A 20,701-nucleotide genomic window follows, 5' to 3' on the forward strand; every position below is an offset into this window, starting at 1 on the left:
GTGTACCAAATTACACAGGAGTTTTACAACGCAGCAGATGAAAGGGGAACTGGAGGAATAAATCTGAAGTCAAATCATTGGTGCAATAAGCAAAGAGTCACTGCATACTCAGCATGCAGGACCATTCATTCCTTCCTTCCCAAGAAAGTAGAGGCTGTTAGAGATCCCCAAAAGTCCTTAGTAGAAGAGGAAATGAGAGGAAAATGCACTTACGAAATGCTGCATATCAGATATTTTAAAAACCCACAATCTGTCTGCATGGGCATCTGGTGAGCAGAAGGAAGGGAAGAGCTGCACTTGAAAAGCCCTAGTATTACTTTTTGTGTCAGGGGATCTCCAAATCGATTTCATACTGACAGTTCCAAAAAATTAATGACCGGAAGAAAATGTCACTAGTTCTCTGTAAGTGTTCAAATACAATATGACTTCCAATTGTCTTTTTTTTTGTGTCTAGAATTTCTTTCCAGAACAAATGGTTGCCTGGTGCCAGCAAACAAATGGCAGTATCCCACAGTCACAACTTTTGCAGGTACTGTAAATTATGGACAGAGAAAGCTTTGGAATTGGAGAGGGAGGGGTTGAGAGGAAGGAAGGGAGTTCAGAAGTCTGGAAAACAGTCAGTCAGAGAAAGGCCAGTATAGCGAATTAGCATATGGGGCTAATGTTGAAAATACCTGACAAAGATCTTACCCAGTGGCATTGAGGTGTAAATTGTAAACACAAAGTATTCATAGCTATGGTCATACGTATTTGTTCCATTAATACTCAACTTACTCTGTGGGTATTTGGTTTAACCACCTAATGTTGCTCGCAAACAGTCTTGGCAGATATATTTCTAGAAAAACAAACATACCTTTTATAAAAGGCAGAACAGAAATACTCTTCTTTACTCCACATCATAGCGCAGGAGAAAGTGTAAAAATGCAAGTGGATATTAGAAGATGAGTTTGAGATGATGAGTGGTTTTGCTTTTGCTTTTTGTGTCCCATGTTTGTGCCTGGCAAGAACTGACAATAAAGACCAACTACCCCATGGTTCAGCCAACTAGCTGCTCTTTTGTATAGAAAAATAATGCCCTAAGAAGTAAGTGCAAGTAGAAATTTGTATTTGTATTTGCAAAGTCATCCCATTTAAAGCTCCCCAGGTTAAATTGCAGGGGTGTGTTCTTTATGCATATGTGTTGGTAGAGTTGTGCAATTTGCGTGGTAGTGGCATGTGAGCTGCATTTATGCTGAAGTTTTGGTGTCACTACAGTTTCTTGCTTGCTCATAAAGGAACTGTGGTGATGGCATAGTCGGTTGGCCTTTAAGGATGGTGCTGGAGGGTGGGCTACCTCTCAGTAGCTGATCAGTAGCTGATTCAGTTAAATCTCTGAATTTTAGCACTCAGATCTAAGTCCGTAGTCTAGATCCTTTTCACTTCACTTGTTTTCTCAACCTGTGGACATTCAACTCTGGAGCCAAATTAAAACACAGTTTATTAAAGAAGTACTGTACTAAGAACATACAACCATGATGCCTGGAAGACAGTATAATGAATAACAGACAGATTATAAAGCACAAATATATGAAGAATATAAACATACAAATAACTGATTTTAGCTTGATGTCTGTCATTCTGCATGTTTGCAAATATGCACTGACTCTGTTTAAAGACAAGTTTCCACTGACTTTTGATCCGGAGCACTCATTTTGTCCCAGTAACTGTGCCAAAGTCTGTTAAATTCTGGTTCCATGTTCACTGAGAAGAATTTAAAACATTAGCATCCACTTAGATCTGGGAAACAAGCAAACAAAAAAAATCAAGCCAATTTCTGGAATTATAAATGAAAGTCATGTGCAATGAGATTGTAATCAGGGGCCAAAAGTGGCATGGAGTGGCATTGCCACAGACTGATAGGAAGAGAGGTCTTTACACCTTGGACCCTTCTTCCTGTAGTTTAAGTGAAGAATTGAATTTGCTTGTTAATACAGGCAGAAGGGCTCCCCAAAAGAGTGAGATATTCTTGAAGATAGAAAAGTTTTGAGGGTAACTCAAGTAGTAGCAAAAGGAAAACCGTACAGCCTCGTGAGGTATGAGTTTGCTTCTGGGAAGGCTCAGAAAGGTACAGTCTTGAGAAGCGTAAGTCATGGGGATTAACAACACAAGAGGGTCGGGGAAAGAGGGTGAGGAGATTCCCTCTAGCTCATTTTTTACCCATACAAAAACTATTTGCCTTAAAATTTTTATATCAATTACTTATTTTCTTTTAAAAAACACACCAGCATTTTTCAGAATTTCAATGGCAATTGCAATATATTGAAGGTAAACCTCCTGCAGCCTAGCAGTCATTAAGCATGTTGCATCTGAGGCCACCTTAAAAACTGAGCAATTTTGCTGGTTTTAATTACACATGTAAGAATATTAAATATCATCTCCTGATATCATATACTGCATTAAGAGCTAGTATCTTTAGTCATGACAATAGCATTAAAACCAGTAGGATCTGTTTTCCCTAGTCTCAACCTGGCTCAGACATGCAAAAAAGCTTACCATCTTAGTTTTCATTTGTTTTAACTGACTGGACAAAAAGAATCTATTCTCCTTTTGGTCTTTCCCTTCCATAGCTGAGAAGTAGATTCATAGTACAAATAGCAAGAAAATCAATTGTTTTTTCCTGTTATGTTAGATGAGATTAGGGTTTAATACAAGTAAGAATTCTGACACAGGACACCGGTTTTGGTTTTGTTTTCCTGTGGACATTGTCCACACCAGAACACAACTTTGAAAAATTGCAGAGACATCTAGGCCAACCAGGTTTATGCATTTTTCTTCATACTTGTTGAATTTATTAATCTGGCATTTAACTTCATGATCAAGCCCTCTGTCATTTAAAAACCTGGCCTGTTGTAATAAGGGAGCAGTCCATCAGTTCTCCTACCATAATTAATTCTTCCTTCCTTTGATATATCACAAATCATATTATTTTGTATGTGGTCCCTCTACTTATGTCAAGAACTTAAATAGTCCTCAGTCCTGAAGTCTGGTATAATTGCTGGCACTTATTTGACTGCTCTACATTTAATTTTCAGTTAAATACTCTGTTGTCTGTCTGTTATACCTCTTGTCTTGGGACAACTTAAAATCCTGAAATAGGCTCTTCCCTTTCAAAAACTTTAGGATAAAGGTGGAGATTTTGGCCAGCGTTTCCAAATTAGACAATTTGCCAAAAATTGCTGTGACAAGGAGAATTTAAGAATTAATAAGCTTACTTCCTCTCCCTTCAGGCCGGGTGCAAGGCGAATGGGGATACAGAGAAGCAATAGCTTTTTTGAGATTTAAGTCTTGATGCAGAGAATAGGAAGGTGTCAGTTGCAGGAGGAGATGGCCAGGTAGATGCAATGGAGGAGCAGGAATATATGTTTTGGTCATAAATCAGATTAAACATCTAGGTCAGTTGAAGCCTAGAAACTGCACCTCAAGTCAGCAAAGTGATTTGCCATTCTCTTCTGCATTCTGCAAATACAGTGACAATTTTATAATTCATCCATAGGATACAATGTTCATCTACATTTTCCTCTCCAACAGAACTTTTTAAACTCCAGTAGCTGCCCTGAAATTCAAGGTTTCTTGCATGTGAAAGAGCTGGGTAGGAAATCATGGAAGAAACTGTTTATGTGTTTGAGGAGATCAGGACTTTATTGTTCTACAAAAGGAACTTCAAAGGTAAGATTAAAAAAGAAGTTGCACAGTACTAGCATGTGAAAGCATTTTCTGCTTTTACAGTGGGTATTTTTTTCTTTTTTTTCTTTTTTTTTTCTTTTTTTTTTTTTTTTTTTTTTTTTAATCTCCACACAGTGTTCCCTTTTTTTGTTCCATAGAAAAAGATAAGTAAGGCATGATCAAATGTCAGGCAAGCCCCAGGCTCTCAGTGCATGAACACAGCCATACAGTTTCATTATAAAATAAAACCAAAGCAGCCAGGCAACATCAGGGTGGACACTAAAGTTTTGCTAACCTTCAGATTTCTCTACACCAATGTAATAGGCCAGGCCATTTTTAATGTGAATGCTTTGCATAAGTATTTTGTGAATTTCCTGTACCAAGCACTTTCTGCTGGTAGGCTGATCTGTAAGGGGTGTGTGCCATGGCCACTTGAGGCTGCCTGGGAGAGGAGCAGTGTTCGTGCACTGCCCTCTGTTGGAGGCTGGGCCTGAGAGACTGCAGAGCTTGCACAACATCTTCCAAAACCTTTCACTTACCTGTGCTAAATCATGTTATTTCCCCAGGAGCCAAGACATTTGCAATTGTTGGCTGACCTAGAAGACAGCAATATCTTCTCGTTGATAGCAGGCAAGAAGTTGTACAATGCCCCTGCAGAGTATGGATTTTGTATAAAGGTAAATTTTCTGAGTTCTTCCAGAGTTCCAGGCAATGTTGGTAGCTCAGAGTCACCCCAATCCCCAGCTAAATGGGATTTGTATGTAAAACTCTGCAAGCCTTTTCTGTCACAAGGACTTGATCTTTAACATCTTCCATTTGGCAGGCATGTCCTGTGAATCTTGTCATCATTTTATGTGACACTTTTAACACTTTATCTGGTGCTCCTTTGGTTTGGGGAATTTTTGTGCAAGAGCAGCTCAGTGCTGAAGCATGGTGTGCTTGTGAGGTGGCCTTGGCTCACCTCACAGATGAAAGCTTTTTCCAAGTTCTCTAATCAAACAGAAAAGTTTCTGTGGACAGGAAGCACCAAAACTATATAGCTGCAAAGGCTTAAGCTCTGATGGGGTGCAATTTTACCATTACTGTGGGCCAGAGGTTTGCCTTTATTTAAAGAGGAAGACTGTCTTGGAAAAATGAATATGAGAATAACCAGCTGCCTTTGAAGATTTTTAAAACTGTTGTGTGGAAAGATTCATTTGGAAGGTGTTTCAAGGGCTTGAAAATTGTAATTTTCTGAGAAGAAAATAAGGCTGGGAGCTGGTTTTATGACAGTACTGCAGTAGTTTCCTTCCTAGCAGCCATTCCCGAGCTAGATAACAAGGGTTTGCCTCAAAGAATCTGGCTGCAGGACAGATCCTGAACTGATGGAAGCAAACTTTCACTTACCGTCACTTATGGAAACTTCCATTCTTCATTTCAAAATGGGGGTTTATAAAACTCCTTACAGATTTGGAAACAAAACAAACCAAAACAAACAAAAAAACCACAGATAAACTCCTAAACAAACAAACAAAACCAAAGCTATAATAATAATAATAAACAAAACCAAAAAGGCAAACAAAAAAATAAAATCAAACTACCAAAATCAACAAAACTCAGTGCCCAGGTCTGGTTCTAGTATGGCCTGAGTACCTTGTTCCTATAACTTGCTAGGACTGCAGGTTATTTCAAGCCATAGAATCACAGAATAGCCTGAGTTGGAGGGGACCTACAAGGATCAATGACCTCAGCTTCTGAACGTCAGGAGGCATCAACATTTGATCTTGTTGGACCCAGCTGAGAAAGTGATTTCCTTCAAAGCATGCTCAGCCTCTCCTGAGCTTTAAATTCAGTGTAGTGGGAGCTTTTCTGACTACTTCCTTAGACTGATACTGTACCTTGCTTTTACGCTGCTTACAGTGATTCTAAGCTTACAGCATTGTTGGTTTTCTAATGAATGTATCTGACTTCCCTCTAATACTTTAAAGCCAAACAGAGTGAGAAATGAAACTAAGGAACTGCGGTTATTGTGTGCTGAAGATGAGCAAAGCAGGACGTGCTGGATGACTGCCTTTCGACTCCTCAAGGTAGCTAATCTCCTCTACTTTTGCAAAGCTACACCTAGAGTTAAGTGGCATTTGTTACTTTGTTCATGAGAAATTACCTATGTGTTCTTAAATATCATCTGCTCCAAAACAATATGGATAAGAGCAAAATACCAAGCAGACCTGTCCCACGTAAGAATTTAAGCACAGGACTGAGATCTATTTCTTCCACATATGAATCAAGTATAGTTTTAGTTTTGGATCGAAATTTGAGATATGTGAATGAATTAAAAAACCTGCTTAACAAGGTATTTTCAAGTTATCATAAAGCTAAAGCAAATGTTTTCATGATGGTAAGTAGTTCTCTTTACCAGAACAGAATGCCTTTAGCAATTTTTTTTTTTTTTTCATTTTTCTGAAGGTTTTATTAGAAGATGTAACAAAAATAAGTAACCCTGTATCTGGGTGAAAGTTACTCATATCTGAGAGCGCATAGTTAAATTTCTTGATAATATGATAGGAGGCTTCACTGCTTTTTGAAACAAAATCAGGATGGAGGGAACTGAGGAGAAAGCTGACTATTTTGTGCCCTTTGAAGAAGAGAACTTCCTGATATTCATAGGAAAATGTGCCTAAATTTTTGTTTGGTTTTAAGGCTTTTTCTGAATGTGCTGCTTTGAAAACTGCTGTGTTTTTCTCTCTACCTTACTACATCCTACACACAGAGAAAACGACTGTTTCTAAGACACACCAAAAGATGATTTAAGTTGTATAGTCAGCGAAAAGTAAAGCTTTTCCCTAAGGCTGTGTCCATAACCCTCCTTTTTATTCACCATCTCATTTAACTTTCCATACTCCTATATTACCCTGTTTGGCACTAGTATAAGCTGTTTTCAGTTACAACATTCAGGAAGCAATGTTGCTCTACTTCAGCACTAGGGAGGGCACTGAGTAGGTGTTTACCTACCATCCTAGCTACTAGTGTTGCTAAAATGCATCATGTTCAACCAAGTGCATGACTGGAAATCAATCACTTTATTATTTTAAGGATGAGAAAAGAACCAAGTGATAGTGAAATTTATTGAAAGAGCTAGTGAATTGGAAAGGTTCTTACTTTTTATCATTACAAAAACAGTTTGAATGTCTTGTGCAGAATTTTTTTAAGTTCTAGAAGGTAAAAAGAAGGGAATTAATATGTGTGTTCTGATCTTGACTGAAAGCTTGTGTTCTACAAGGAAAACGTGGTGGTAGCTGAGAGTGGCAAAAATAACCTATGTATATCACTCAAGCTTGTATTTTCTTAAATAAAACTTTTTGTGCATATTTACTCTTTGATTGCCACCTGGTAATCACTAGTACTCAATGCAAATGGCTTTGGGAGAGCTTCTGATCAGGAAAATAATAAACTGTGGTGGCAACTTGCTCCAGTTAAAGTGGTATTATGAAATCCCTACAGTTTGTTTCCTAGGGCATATATTTGATTAATAATGTCCTTGTGTTTCTGTTGGCAGTATGGAATGCTACTGTATCAGAATTATAGAATTCCCCAGCAGCGAAAAGCCATGCTTCCACACTTTTCCACTCCAGTAGTAAGTGATGAACTTTACCTCCCTGATGTATGTTTGTTGGAAAAGATGCATTTGCTTTTGCATTTTAAAAGTGGAAAATTTTACGCTAAGAAATGTAAATTCAGCATTGTGTAGCAAATCAATGTAAAGTTCATGTTTTGCATGAGTACAGTTTCCGTGGTTGGCTCTCCATTATCTTAGGCTTACATGATCCACATGATTGAAAAATCTTGGCTACATCACGCTCTTCGAGATGTATGGCACAGAGACATCTGGCTGTCTCCGCAGGAGCCAGCTTAGGTCTGGCAAAACTAACACGTAGATTTCCTAAAATATGTTGGGCCAAGAGCTGACTGTTAACTACCTAAAAGGGAAGAGCCTATATTTGGATCCCAACTGGCCCTGAAAATGACTGTAATAGGGCAAGTGGGCAACCTGAGCAAACAGATTTTATTCTGAGCCTTTGAATTGTCTCTCTCTCCTACAATTGAAAAAGAAAAACCACCTATTTTTGTGTCTGTGAATCTTTTGAAAGGGAAAAAAAAAAATGATGTATTTTCTGTGCTGTAGAAGGAGGACTTTAGACAATCTTCTGAAACCAAAACAGTTTGAAATGAAACTCTCAAGCTGGTATTTCCTTTCCCTGTTTTTTGAAACAAGTGAAAATTCCTTTTCAGAGAAGTGTATCTGAAAACTCACTAGTAGCAATGGATTTTTCGGGGCAAATAGGAAGAGTTATTGAAAATCCTGCTGAAGCACAGAGTGCTGCCTTGGAAGAAGGACATGCTTGGAGGGTAGCTATTTTCTCTTCTTTTCTATTTTTGCAATCAGTAAGTGTCTGTTGAGAGCCAAAACACAGAGTGTGCTATGATGTTAGTGCAGTGCTGGTCACAGTATAGCTTAGCTCCGACCTGAAGCAATCACACTGCAAGCATGCAGATCTGAAAGTCGATATCCATCTTTAGCAAAACTGTCACATTCACAACAACCTTCTACCACTGCTTCTCTGTCCCCCTAGTGTCCAGAGGAAAGTTGAGGGGGAAAGCAGACCCACCAGAACTTTACTGCCAGTTTGCAAAACCAGTCTCTGAGGAGGAATATGTCAAATTAAATGCTTCCCCACATGGAAGAGGCTGGGGCTCTGACTAATGGCTTGCTCCCAGTAAGTTTAATTGCAGAATATACAAGAGGCAGGACCTCTTGCAATGAAAACTGATGTAACTTGTTTATAGTGTCTTGTGGACAGACAGCTGCAGTACAAGTTTTCCCACATGCTCGTCTTTTAGGGAAAAGGAGTCATTACTGAAGCATTAGCTGGTGCTTTATGTACGGGAGGGAAATACTGCTTGATTTACTGAGTGCCTGGTGTTTTGCCTGAGCAGAAACATATCAGTCTTTTCTTTTTTTTCTGTCTTTTTTTTTCTCCTTTTTTTTTAAGATACTGAGCATTCATCATTAACATCTGGCTTGTGTTTTAAGCCAACTGAAATGAGCTGCTGCTTGTAGATTAGCCCCCTTCAAAGTTGCATTTCTTTTTCTCATCCTCGCATTAAATCTGCCCGGCCCCCAGTTTCCTGTAAATTAAATCTATATTGCATGTGCACTAATTCTCTTCTCCTGAGGCATTAGTGTGGATTTAACGTTAATTCATTTTCTCTATAGAAACGTAGCACAAGAATGAACATCTTGGGTAGCCAAAGTCCACTCCATCCCTCCACACTGAGTACAGGTAAATTCTGACGGTTTGTCACCATAGTATCAGAGGCCTCTGTGGGGAAAGAAAAGGTACATTTCATAGAGACACAGAGGGCAGCCATGTACTAGGAATGCCTTGATGTCAAATACAGTCCTTATCAGTAGCTTCATTAACATGCCTACCCATATGGACACTGTAGAAGGAACCTGCTTCCTTTGATGGCCCACTCAAGCTTTTCTTCAGGACTAGTCTTTTGAAACTTGTATTTTGTAAAAATGGACACTCCATAAATGTTTCCATTTAAAAGAATACAGCAGTTAATTCGTTTTGGATAAGGAAAGTCAATGAGTGATCTTTTAATTTTTAAAGAGTGGAAATGAGAGTTTTCAAAACAGAATTTGTTCTGTAATAACTGAAAAATGTGAAATACGCAAGTCATAAACATTTATTTGAGACTGTAAATTTATTAAAACAACAGGAAATTTCATATTAATATCCTAAACTTCTTGGAGGAAACACAGCTATCTTCTCTTGCTGTTCTGTTAACAGAATTTTAAAATAGCATTTGAAAGACAAAACAACCAAGATGAAAAATATTGGGGGCTAATTTGACTCTTGAAAGCACCATCTAAAGTGCATTTCTTTATCTGAGATTTAGAGGGACTTGCTTCTAACTCATTAGCTTAGACGTTGAGTTCTAAGGGTTGTTAGTCCCAATATGTTCAAGAAACTATGAAAAAGCAGTATTAAAAGAGACTTCTCTTGTTTACCTAATTATATTTCTGCAAATCAGAAAATAGATGGAGATAATGTCTCTTACTTGGTATATTAAGTAGATGCATTTTTTTGATACTGATTCTTTTTTATATAGGTTGATGGAAGATATTTTATATTCTGTAAGAGAACTATACCCACTTTTAAAATGTTTAAATAATTAGTATGTGGAAAAAATGGTTGCTTGTGTAACTGTTTTTAACCATCCTCTCCCTCTTTTTCCTTTCTCCCCCAGTTATTCATAGGACACAGCACTGGTTTCACGGCAGAATCTCTAGAGAAGAATCTCACAGGATTATTAAGCAACAAGGGCTTGTAGATGGGTAGGTATTCGTGTTGTTCAGTATTTATGATCTGACAGTAAGCTTTATAGACGAGAGCACAAGTTCTGCTTTAACAGTTTACAGGTTTATGAGCACTTCTGAGTAATCTGATTGTCAAGTAGTCTTGTTTGGATTCCAGAAAGTCAGTGTGTGTTTTTACAGGAGTGGAACCTAACTTTTAATTTGAAAAGTAAAATCTTAGGAATATACTTAAGTGTCTTTCTTTTTTTTCCAACAGAGGCAGTCAAGTTTTAGATGATGCTAGAATTTGAAAATAGTTAATTCTTGTAATCTGTATTGAGGACATATTTTTCAGGCAAAGCTGTACCTAACCATTTGCCAACAAATTTATAATCAGCCATCCATGCTCCTCTGCAAGAATCAGAGCAGCTAATGGTGCTTGCTCACTCTTTCTGTTCTAGAGCAAAGAAACTGCTGTTCCAGCAGTCTCTAAAATGTCTGTGGTTGAGATTTAAGTATCTTCTGAGCATCTGTTTTCCTTATTTGTATGGAGTTATGGTTATTGAAGGGAAGTTGCTTGAACTGCATTCAGCGTTGTTCATTTGTAGGGTGGGAAAGGCAGGGTTGCCTTTGGTTCACTGTCTTCACTGCTATCAGGATTAAGGGTAGAAACATCAGTGTTGGCTTTGCAGGGGACAGTGAAGTTCAAACCTTTCTTCAGCATTTTCTGATTCAGAAGCAATCTTTCTGAAGACCTAAATACATTAGGGAAGTAGAAATTAGTAATGCATATATATATATTCATCAAGCACTGTTTGCTTATTTTTGGGGGGTTTTGTCTAGGCTAAGGCTAGACAGGGGGTTTTAGCTAAGCAGGTCCAACAGAAAAGAGAAGCTGAGAAAGCAAAGGAGCTCTGCTGACTTTTTGACTTTCTGGTTTTCTCAGGTTAAAATCCTGGGCTCGTCTTGTTGCCTTAGGAATCTGGTGGCCCATCATTCTTGGGGTCTTCATAAATGTGTTCATTTGTGCCTAATCAGCTTACTCTCTGAAATGTGAAAATTGGTTTGTTTGGCCATAGTAAGGTCCACCAGCAGTGACAAAAGAACTGTTACCTATGTGCTCTGAGATCTAATGGTTGTGATTTTCAGGGTGGAAAACTCTTGCCTATGTTTTCCTGCTTTGTGTGTTCTTGAACAAAAGAAGGTAGAAAGTTAACAAGTCTCCTGATGGTTCATGGAAGAGGCTTAACACTATATACAAGCAACTGATGGCTGCTGTCTTGGATATCTCTGGAAGTTCTCGCTGGGGATGCATTTCTCTTGGTAGTCACTGTTTGTGTGGAAGCTGGTTGCTTGCCAGAGGTTGAGTAAACAGTTGCAGCATCAGTTGGTGCAGACCTCTGCTTTGTGCCCCAGCTTACGGTACCATGCATTAACTGAAACAGCTAGATGAAAAATAATTGCAAGATATCTGTATGAACTGCAGTAACCACAGGGCAGATAAGGTCTTTCTCCCTCACATGGATCCTAATTTATAAAGGCTCTTGTCCATTTTGCAAACATCTGGTCTTCCTAGGATTACGATGGAATGTTCAAATACCATGCATGGTTTCTGAGAATGGCAAGACATGCTTGTCCCTGACTACTGAACTGACTCTGGTTATGATGGTGCATTTTTGTGGAAATGCCATTTCTCAATCAGTTCTGAGAAGCTGGAGTGAATTCTTTTGGGTTCTTAAAATTACAAGCAGTTCTTGCAACTGCACCTTGGAAAAGTGTGTTCCTGGCTTAGTGGTCAGCAATTAAGAGGCCTCCCCCAGTCCTGTGCTCAGTCATCTCACAAATCCACTAGTGATTAGTGCTGTAAGCCTTCTGCCAAAGGTATATTCTTGTTTTCTGTGGCATGGAGAGGAGCTGCTTTCTTAGTTCATAATTCTTATCTAGCTTTTTTTCTCCTCTTCCCAGTATGGATGTTAAATAAAATCCATTTGGGGTAGGACTTAATTTTTTGTGGGTTAACTTCAAAGTGACAGTTACATAGTGTATGATGTACGCCTAATGTACAGTTTTTTCCACTAATGCTGATGGAAGAATACTTTGACTGTTCTAGGAGGAAAAACCAGTGTGTGTTTTCCCCATCTTGATAATGTAGAAGCTACTTAACTGGTAAATAATTTTAAGAAAGTATTGAGCTGTTTCTGTGCAATTGTAGCCATTTTACCTACACAAAATGTTGCTGACACTGGCTTTCTGTGAACTGATGCAAGGTATTGTAGAGTGGGAGCAGATTCCCATATATTATTTCCCATCCACAGAAATTCAGATTTTCTCTAGAATTAAATGATAACATTTTCTTCATGAGAGTACATATCAATAGTGGAAAGCTGAGTTAGAGGGAACATTAAAAAAAGCCTCATAGGTACATTCTTGGTAAGAACTACCATCATGTATCTTGCACTTCTTGTTTCTTCATCCGTTAATGTTGCATAGCCATGGTATAATAACTGAAAGCAAATTGCCAGTTACAGAATCACCTCTCAATGCAACTAACAAAGAGTTCAGCAGTGGCACAAAATTACTTAGCAGTTCTGATTATTTAAGAACAAACAGATGGGGGTATTCAATTTGTTCTTAAAAATGTTCTCTCCTAGATTATTTCTTCTCCGGGACAGCCAAAGCAATCCAAAGGCATTTGTACTTACGTTATGCCATCATCAAAAAATAAAGCATTTTCAAATCTTGCCGGTAAGTAATTATTTTTGATGCTGATAACAAAACCCGAAATTTTAAACCATGAAGCTTTTGCCAACATCTGAAGAGATCTCTTACTGATGTTACTAACAAGAATGTTTCCATAAGCAAGTATATAAGCGGATATTCTTTAGAGTTGTCAAATGTCTAATTAAAATTATTAATATTGGTGAAAAACTAGTGTAAGTCACTACATTTCACGAGTCTGTGTAATGCACAGAACTTTTTCTCTGTAACTGTCAGCGACAACAGCAGCTGTTGTCTCCATTCTCACTTAAGCAAACATAGAATAACTTTGGGAAGCTTTAAAAAGTTTTATTCTGGAGGTTATCCAATAATATTGAGCTTCAAATAATGTTACACTGAGATGTTGGAAAACAATTTGATTTTTATCTTGATCCAAAAAAGCATGAAGTTTAAGGTTATGCAGACCTTTTTATTGTTCCAAATTCTCTTCTGTTGTTTAGCCTGCCAATTTTACAAACAGCTAACAGTTCCTTTTGGAGTATTTTTGTTTTACCTAATGAATGGCAGTGCTGTCTGTACAAGTTTCAATTATTCTGCCCTCAAGTTTTCACTTTCATAAGCAAAACGTTAATATAAGTTGGGTTAAGGTATGTTTTTTCTAGCGCTGTGCATGGTTTCATATACAACTGCAGGCACTGGGTTGTTTGGACACCCAAGTGCCAACCGAGTGCCCATCATTTATTTATGTCAAACACTAGTGGTTTTTCTGCACGTGTATCTCTTCATGTATAGCCTGACTTGAAAAGGATGTTTTGTTTCCCTAGTGTGAAGATGATGGACAAATATTTTTCAGTCTGGATGATGGGAACACCAAATTCAGTGATCTAATCCAGCTTGTTGAATTCTATCAACTAAACAAAGGTGTCTTGCCCTGCAAACTCAAACACCACTGCATCCGAGTGGCCTTATGACCTCAAATCTGACTCTCACTGAAGACTGGATTTGATAGAAGAGTAATTGTAAGAGAACGTTGACACTGGGGAATTGGCAGATTTGTAAGTTGGTAAAAAAAAAATAAATATTATGCACCTTGGGACTCTGAAAGGGATGGATTCGACAGGTGCCAACAGACCAAGATTGCTGGTTTGTCTAACACCTAGGAGTGATTGCTGCTGAGTGTCCCAGCATCCCAAAAATGGGGGGAGGGTCTGTAAAACAATGAGTAAATTTGAAACAAAACTGGAAACTATCTTGGCTGGGCCACTTAACAGGAACAAGTGTGAAGAGAAATCTTTGAAAAGAACTCTTGCCCTGGAATAATCTTGACAATTAAGACTAGTGTGTTTACTTTTTGTATTGATCACTTTTTTTGCACTCCTACTTTGTTTCGGATATTGTATGCAGCCTATATTAGGAGCTGATGTGGCTTTTAAAATTCATGCAGGAGTTGGGTATTAATCTGCACCCTAAAATGTATGGAATGCTTCAGCCTAAAAGGATCTAGAAGAAAATCAAGAAATGTGTGTGTGTGTGCGCGCGTGCGTGTATGTCTCAGTACTTCTCTGGAGACCTGAGGTTCAATGATCTGCAGATGTCTTTGAAGAAGCAATGAGGACACAATTCTAAAAGAACATACCACCAATATATGTACTCTTAAAACTGTTGACTTGTAGCATTATGGCTGTAGTATGTTGATGGCATATTAGTGGCATCCAGTCATGCAGAGACTGTATTAGATTCTATGCACAAATTTTTATTATTGGAGTGGTGGTTTGTTTTTTACAGCCTTTTGACTGTTTTCCTGAGGAAACTTACTGTTACTAAATAGAGTAGGACTGAATGACTACACTTGTATTTGAAACCACCATATTTTGTGAGAAGATTCTTCTGCAGGTAGTCTTAGTATGACAAAATAAAAAAAAAAGATTAAAAACCAGTGTTTTTAGCTTTATAACTCCTTGAATTTTCAGACTGTTTCAAAGAGCTCTTTCGATATAGTAAAGCTACAGTGACACAACGCTCTCCTGGGGATAGGGCATAAGAACAGAACCCCTTCTGCTTTTTGTAGGGCCATGAATGTTTACATGGTGAGAAGGAACATGCTGGGAATAGAAACAGATTTGCTTGTGAAGTAGCTGCTGGCAATATCATCCATTAAGGTAACTGGTGATCCCTGTGTCATGTGTGCTACTGCATGCCAGTACCTGTGGCAGACAAGCACGTATCTTGCTCTGGTGCTGGTTTGTCATCAGAACTACTTTATTGTTAATGTTTAAATGAATTATTTAATGTTTACACAATAACTCCTTCTGATGATAAATCAGTATTAAAGTCAGACAAGTCCCACCTTGATCCTGCTGTTCCAACCAACCATTCCTTCAGCAACTGTCTGAACTGAAGTAACTTCCCGGTGCTTGGTGCCATTAGCAACAGTGAGAAGTATTCCACCCTGGGAACTTGCAGAGTGTAGTGCAGAACAGAGCATTTGTAAAACGGTAAATTATTTACACAGGCTAGTTAATCCTTAATATTTGCCACTGGGTTTGAAATCCTAGCCATCTGAAAGGGTAAAGAAGGAAAACCAATCCTACACTTTTAGGTCTTCATGTAGTGTTAAGAATAGCTTAAGACAAACCATAACCTGCCTGAGTCGTCCATATCAGCTTAAACTATGTCAATGGTATAGAAACACTGTATTTTAGTTTACAGAACACATTTAGTATTTTTTTCCATTTAATGTCTAGATACTAAAAATGAAGAAACTTGATTTTGTTTTTAGTAGAAGCCTCTTTTGTTTCGTTTTGTTTTGCTTTTTTTAATTGTACATAGTGAAATGAGTGTTCCTGCTTTCTAGACAATGTATTTTAAAACCTTGAAATTAAGCTAACTTAAGTCTGACTTCACTTTGCATGCTTCTATTTGGCCCCTATTAGGAGAAAAAAGATACTTGTATTGACTACATTACCAGTTTAATAAGACCATTTATGCTGTAGTTTTAAGTTTTTCTGTTTACATAGCTTAGTGACAACCATGCATTTTTCCCAGTAGGCGGATAGTATTTGCAGTGTTTCATATTTATAAAAAAAATAAAAAACTTTGCATCTTATTTAAATTGAGAATAAAAGTTTGACTATGAACCATGATTTTTGTATGTAGATGGTTGACTTAGTATTTTGTACTCTTCCCAGCTAAAGTGAGCTGTTTTGAGAAAGTGACCACCTTCAAAGTGGCAACAATCTTACTTAAGCAGATCACTGCTTTGTCTTCTTTCTGCTGGAAAACAGTCAATGCCACCTTAGTTTTCCAACAGATTCAGCTGGCTGCCAGCTCAGAATACCAAGGACTGAAGGACATTTGACTCTTATTTTTGTATTTAAATGACATGAATGTAAAGGGGATGCTCAGGGTTGTTTTGGAGCCTGTTGAATTTTTATCTTTTTGCCTGTGATTTTATTTTCTAAATAAATACTTCATGTAGCAATCTTGAATATGTTGAGAAGGAAAATGCCAAACCATTTTGGTAATGAGGTTACTAGTTAAGTTATGTTACGATAGGTGTTAAAGTACAAAAAAACTTTTTATTTGTTAATTAATCTTGAAGAAACACGTGCCTCAGTTTAGATGTTTTGTCTTATCTTTTCTGCACTAAATACCTGACAGTTTGACCAATCAATGCACCTTTCCAGTGGCAAGACTTGCTTATCGTAAATTATATTGTCACAATGCAAGATTTAGTGACTGTAAAATGGAATAAAGTTTAAAGTTTCAGGGAATGCAAAAGGTATTAACTTAAGAGACAAAACCTTTATTCAATATGCTTTGCTTCATACTGTAAATAGCTTTTTGGCTTGTGAACCTAATTGTAATCTTTCAGGTATTTTTGTACAAATAAGGGACTGATATTCTGTTTCTTGTAATTAGAAATAAACGTTAATACAATGCTATTCATTTTATATTGGAATGAATGTCGTCCTTTGGATATGTCAGTATACTGTGTATCTCTTGCCTTAATTCAGGTTAATTGAGTGGGTCATGTTAAAGAGCTTTAAAAAAGTGTGAAGATGAAAATACAATCCCCAAGATACCTTTATTCTCGCTGTTCTGTCTTTAAGGTTCCAATTAGGATAGACTCCATTTTTTTTAGAAAGTAACTTCTTCACTCCTTTTGTTTGTATTGAGAATAAATACTGGGGATATTCTGCTATGATATTTACAATATTCATTTAGGAAGACTGCTAGAATCATATCAGAACAACTATGATCAACTTTCAGGTCATGAAGTTATAACTCATTGAAAATGCACCCTGCACAAAACACTTTTATTGGCCTGATAGCTATTGGATCAGAAAACTTTTCAATAGCACTTCCAGAAAGCAATTATTTACCCCTGAAATCCTTGTATTTGAGTGGTCTATCAGACTTTGGGTGGAAAAGCACCATCTGCACAAAATACATCTTTACTTAAAAAATCTGGGAGGGGTGGAGGAGTGGGGTGGAAGGATTGGTGGTTCTTCTGGCAGATAGAAAAAACCCAGAAGGTTGGGAATATTTCACTTTTGTTTTTTTGGACAAAATCTTTTCCTATTTCCTCCTTGTTAATCCACGGAAGCCATCAAATGCATTCCACTTCAAGACTTTGTTACACTCTGGCTTCTGCATGCTATGTCTCCATGTGATGTTTCTGTGTTGCACTATATATAGCACGAGTTAATTAATATGTTAGCATGATGAAATTCATTCATCAGCACATAGAGGCAGAATACTTCCTTTGGATTTTGATATTCCTCAAGTTTTTTTCTATCTGGGTATACATGTTAAAGTGCTTAGAATTCACTATCCTGTATGCAGTGACTTATTTTTTTCAGTAAGTTAACAAAGGGGACTGCTTGCTTACAAAAGGTTTGAGGATGCCTATTTCCTGCTTGGCTAGAGGAGGCCATACTAACATTGAAACCGACTCCCACTATAATCATTAAAAGTCACAGACAATAATTCTACACAAACCTGTAAAAAAAAACAAAAAAAACCCCACAAAAAACCAAAACCACCAAAACCCCAGCTTGCTTTATTGCACATATTGCATTTGGAACAGAAGAGAAGATGGCATTAAGAAAAAAAACACAACATGGTAAGAAGATCTCAGTAAGCCTGCCCTGTGGCGAGGTAGTGCTGTCAGCATGTTTGTCCAAACTGCCCACCTCTGTGGCAGATGCAAAATGATACCTTTGAAATCTGGCTGCTGGCGTTAGCAGTGGGTCCTTGGGCTATCAGAACATCGCCAGTACAAATTTAGTCTGGGCCAGGAGTGGGTCTGTGGTACAGATTTGAATTACTTGCCTGATAGGTTGTGCTGCTTTTACATTAGTTGCAGAACAACAGACACAATTAGACATCTGATCCCACATAAAGCATTCTAGCATGAAGTTCACCAGGGAAAACAGCTTAAATGCATTTGGGCCTATAAGTAAATTCCTATCAGACTCATGTTTTACGGCACGTGGCTGCAGGACTTTCATCCTGACACAAAGAACCCTTAAATTAGGATTACTTTAAATTGTTGCTTCAGCCTGTACCTGCAAAACCAGATAAGAACGGCCATTTCTCTTCAAGTTGAACTTTAGATGACTTTTGGTCTTCATTATTGCTAATTTAGTAATGCTTTAGTCTGGTTTGTCAATGTCCAGTCTGTAGACTGTTTTGTGTCTCGGACATTGTTTTTCTGACATCTTGGAAAGTTCAGTAACAATGTCAGCAGATGGAGAAAAAAGATACCTTCCTCTGAAATATCTGTGCTGTCTTCATTTGGGTTGCTTCTGCATCATAAATCTTAAGTATTCCTTCCTTAACTTGAAGCACAATTTAATTGGTATTTGAAAATCCAACATAACTGCAACTATGTCCAAGACTTACATGGTTTTCATTAGATATTGTGATCAGTCACATCTGGGACTTGAATTAGTTTGTGTAACACACATTGCAAACCCTTAGCCCAAAGACAATTCTGCTCTAATTGCTTGTCATTTTGCACAGATACCAGCAGATGTTTTAGCAAGAAACATAGGTTCACACAAGACACTAAGTTGTGATGAACAGGGCCTTACAACACTTGTTAGTTGCCCAGGTTTGTTATGCTTTTCTGCAATCAGGTGTTTTCCATCCATTGGCTGCAAGATCCTGGTGCCACAATTGGGAAACAGGAAGGTGCAATTACAAACAGCTGCTGGCCCTGAGCAAAAGTACAGCCTGGGTTTATGGGCCCTGAAGCTCAGCTCGGCTGTGCTCAGAGGTACAACTCCTTAGAGCTCAGAAGAGAGGGAGGGAAGTGGAAGAGAGGAAAGAATTACCCTTGGGCAGTATTGTCCAAGGGGTGGCTTGGGTGTGACTAGGAACACAGTGAAGACAGTGCTGCGATGCCCTGCGTGCGGCTCACCACTCCCTAAGAGTCAGTTTCCCCTCGTCTTCCCTCAAACTTGTGAAGACACTTCTACATAAAGACTCTCACTGTACTTGCTCTTTGAAACATTCTCCAGAGGTGTTAGGACTGGCATCTTGCCTTACCAAGGAGAAAAACAGCAGTGGAATTGGTGTTCTCTACAAACTTGCTCGTTCTCCAAAACAGCCTGTCCAACTGCCATTCGAAGAAAGGGAAGGTGTGAGTATGGTTCTGCCAAGAACAATGATGGTTAAAGCAAATGGCTAAGCACAGTCCTGAAAGTGTACAATATCATTGCTCCACAAAGAATCCTAGGCACATCCTACTTTTAAATAATTTAATTACTTAGACCTTTCTTATTATTCAGTTCCCTCCATAATACTTCTCTTTGCTGCTGAATTTATGCATGATAATAATGTGCTGTGTAACTCTTACCAACTCCTAGCTTTCATGTTGCTGTAGCACTCTCAGAATCAAAAACAAATACAGAAATGAGGCAAGCTGTGAGGATTAGAGCTTCCTGAAAAGGAACTCTGCAACACATCTAGTTATGAAAGAATGTAAATTGGTAATTACAGATTGGTGGATAGAACACTTACTTGGGTTTTTTTTCGCTAGACAGTAAGGTTTGTGAAAACATCTGGCTAAACAAGGGTGAAAGTCACTGAAGACTCACAAAGTTTGACTCAAAATACTTCAGATCAATTGTTGGAACAAACATTTGACCTGCTCTAGAAAACAGAGAGCTTCAGAGAAATGCGTGTACCTGGGTCGGGATTGCATCTTCTCTCCGTAAAAGTATAAGAGAGCAGGAACACCAATGACAGCAGAAAAGGAGAACTTAGGATGCCGTAGAAATGGAAGACCAAACATGAGGGACACAGGAACAATCAAATATATAATAAAACAGTATAGTGGGCTAGTGTAATAGATTTATAGATAAACATAGGCAGCTGAGCAGAAACAAAACCATTAATTATGAGATTTCTTTGATAAATCACCTGAAGTATGCAGAGGAACAATTCAGGAAAACCAGAAGTATTTCTTTGTAAACTGCTAATATAATCTCTTGCATTGTCCACTACAAAATGTAGCACTTTGCAAAAGTTCACATGGGTCCACAAAGGGCTTCTATCACATCATGATAGAGAAAACTCAGCTGATGGATAATAACTACAAAAATACCATCTTTTTCTCTGAAACTCCATTGGTCACATGTCACCAAGTGCCAGGAGCGGTCTTCGGGGGAAAAATCATTACTTGACAGCACATACGTAAGTAAATCTTCCCTGCATGTCCACTACTAAGACAAGGGCTAGAGATACTTCTTATCTGACCCAGTAATGGGCCCACCAGAGGACCAGCTCATACAGAAGCAACTGAAGGTAGCACTTAAGACCTGAGGAACAACTAAGAAAACCGGCTCTTCAGTCAACTGCAGGGTCCCTTTTTAGGGACTGAATTAAGGCTGCCCTTAGCGAAACAGCCATGTAAGTATTGAA

The 20,701-nt window shown here is 38.2% G+C and overlaps 1 protein-coding gene across 8 annotated transcripts in view; it reads left to right on the forward strand.

Moving 5' to 3' along the window:
* The window catches only part of GRB10 (growth factor receptor bound protein 10), a 145,929-nt gene extending 129,147 nt beyond the window's left edge, over positions 1-16,782 (forward strand). For all 8 annotated transcript variants that reach the window (XM_058419373.1, XM_040088120.2, XM_040088205.2 and 5 more), the window contains 10 exons: positions 455-529; positions 3,568-3,705; positions 4,269-4,379; positions 5,670-5,768; positions 7,238-7,315; positions 7,972-8,088; positions 8,957-9,023; positions 10,000-10,087; positions 12,700-12,793; positions 13,591-16,782. In XM_058419373.1, the coding sequence (XP_058275356.1) occupies positions 455-529; positions 3,568-3,705; positions 4,269-4,379; positions 5,670-5,768; positions 7,238-7,315; positions 7,972-8,088; positions 8,957-9,023; positions 10,000-10,087; positions 12,700-12,793; positions 13,591-13,737 (1,014 nt within the window). In that variant the 3' untranslated portion in view covers positions 13,738-16,782. The remainder of the gene's footprint in view (positions 1-454; positions 530-3,567; positions 3,706-4,268; positions 4,380-5,669; positions 5,769-7,237; positions 7,316-7,971; positions 8,089-8,956; positions 9,024-9,999; positions 10,088-12,699; positions 12,794-13,590) is intronic.
* The last annotated feature ends 3,919 nt before the right edge of the window (positions 16,783-20,701 follow it).

Source organism: Hirundo rustica, chromosome 1, assembly GCF_015227805.2.
Source record: "Hirundo rustica isolate bHirRus1 chromosome 1, bHirRus1.pri.v3, whole genome shotgun sequence".
Classification (NCBI taxonomy): Eukaryota; Metazoa; Chordata; class Aves; order Passeriformes; family Hirundinidae; genus Hirundo; species Hirundo rustica.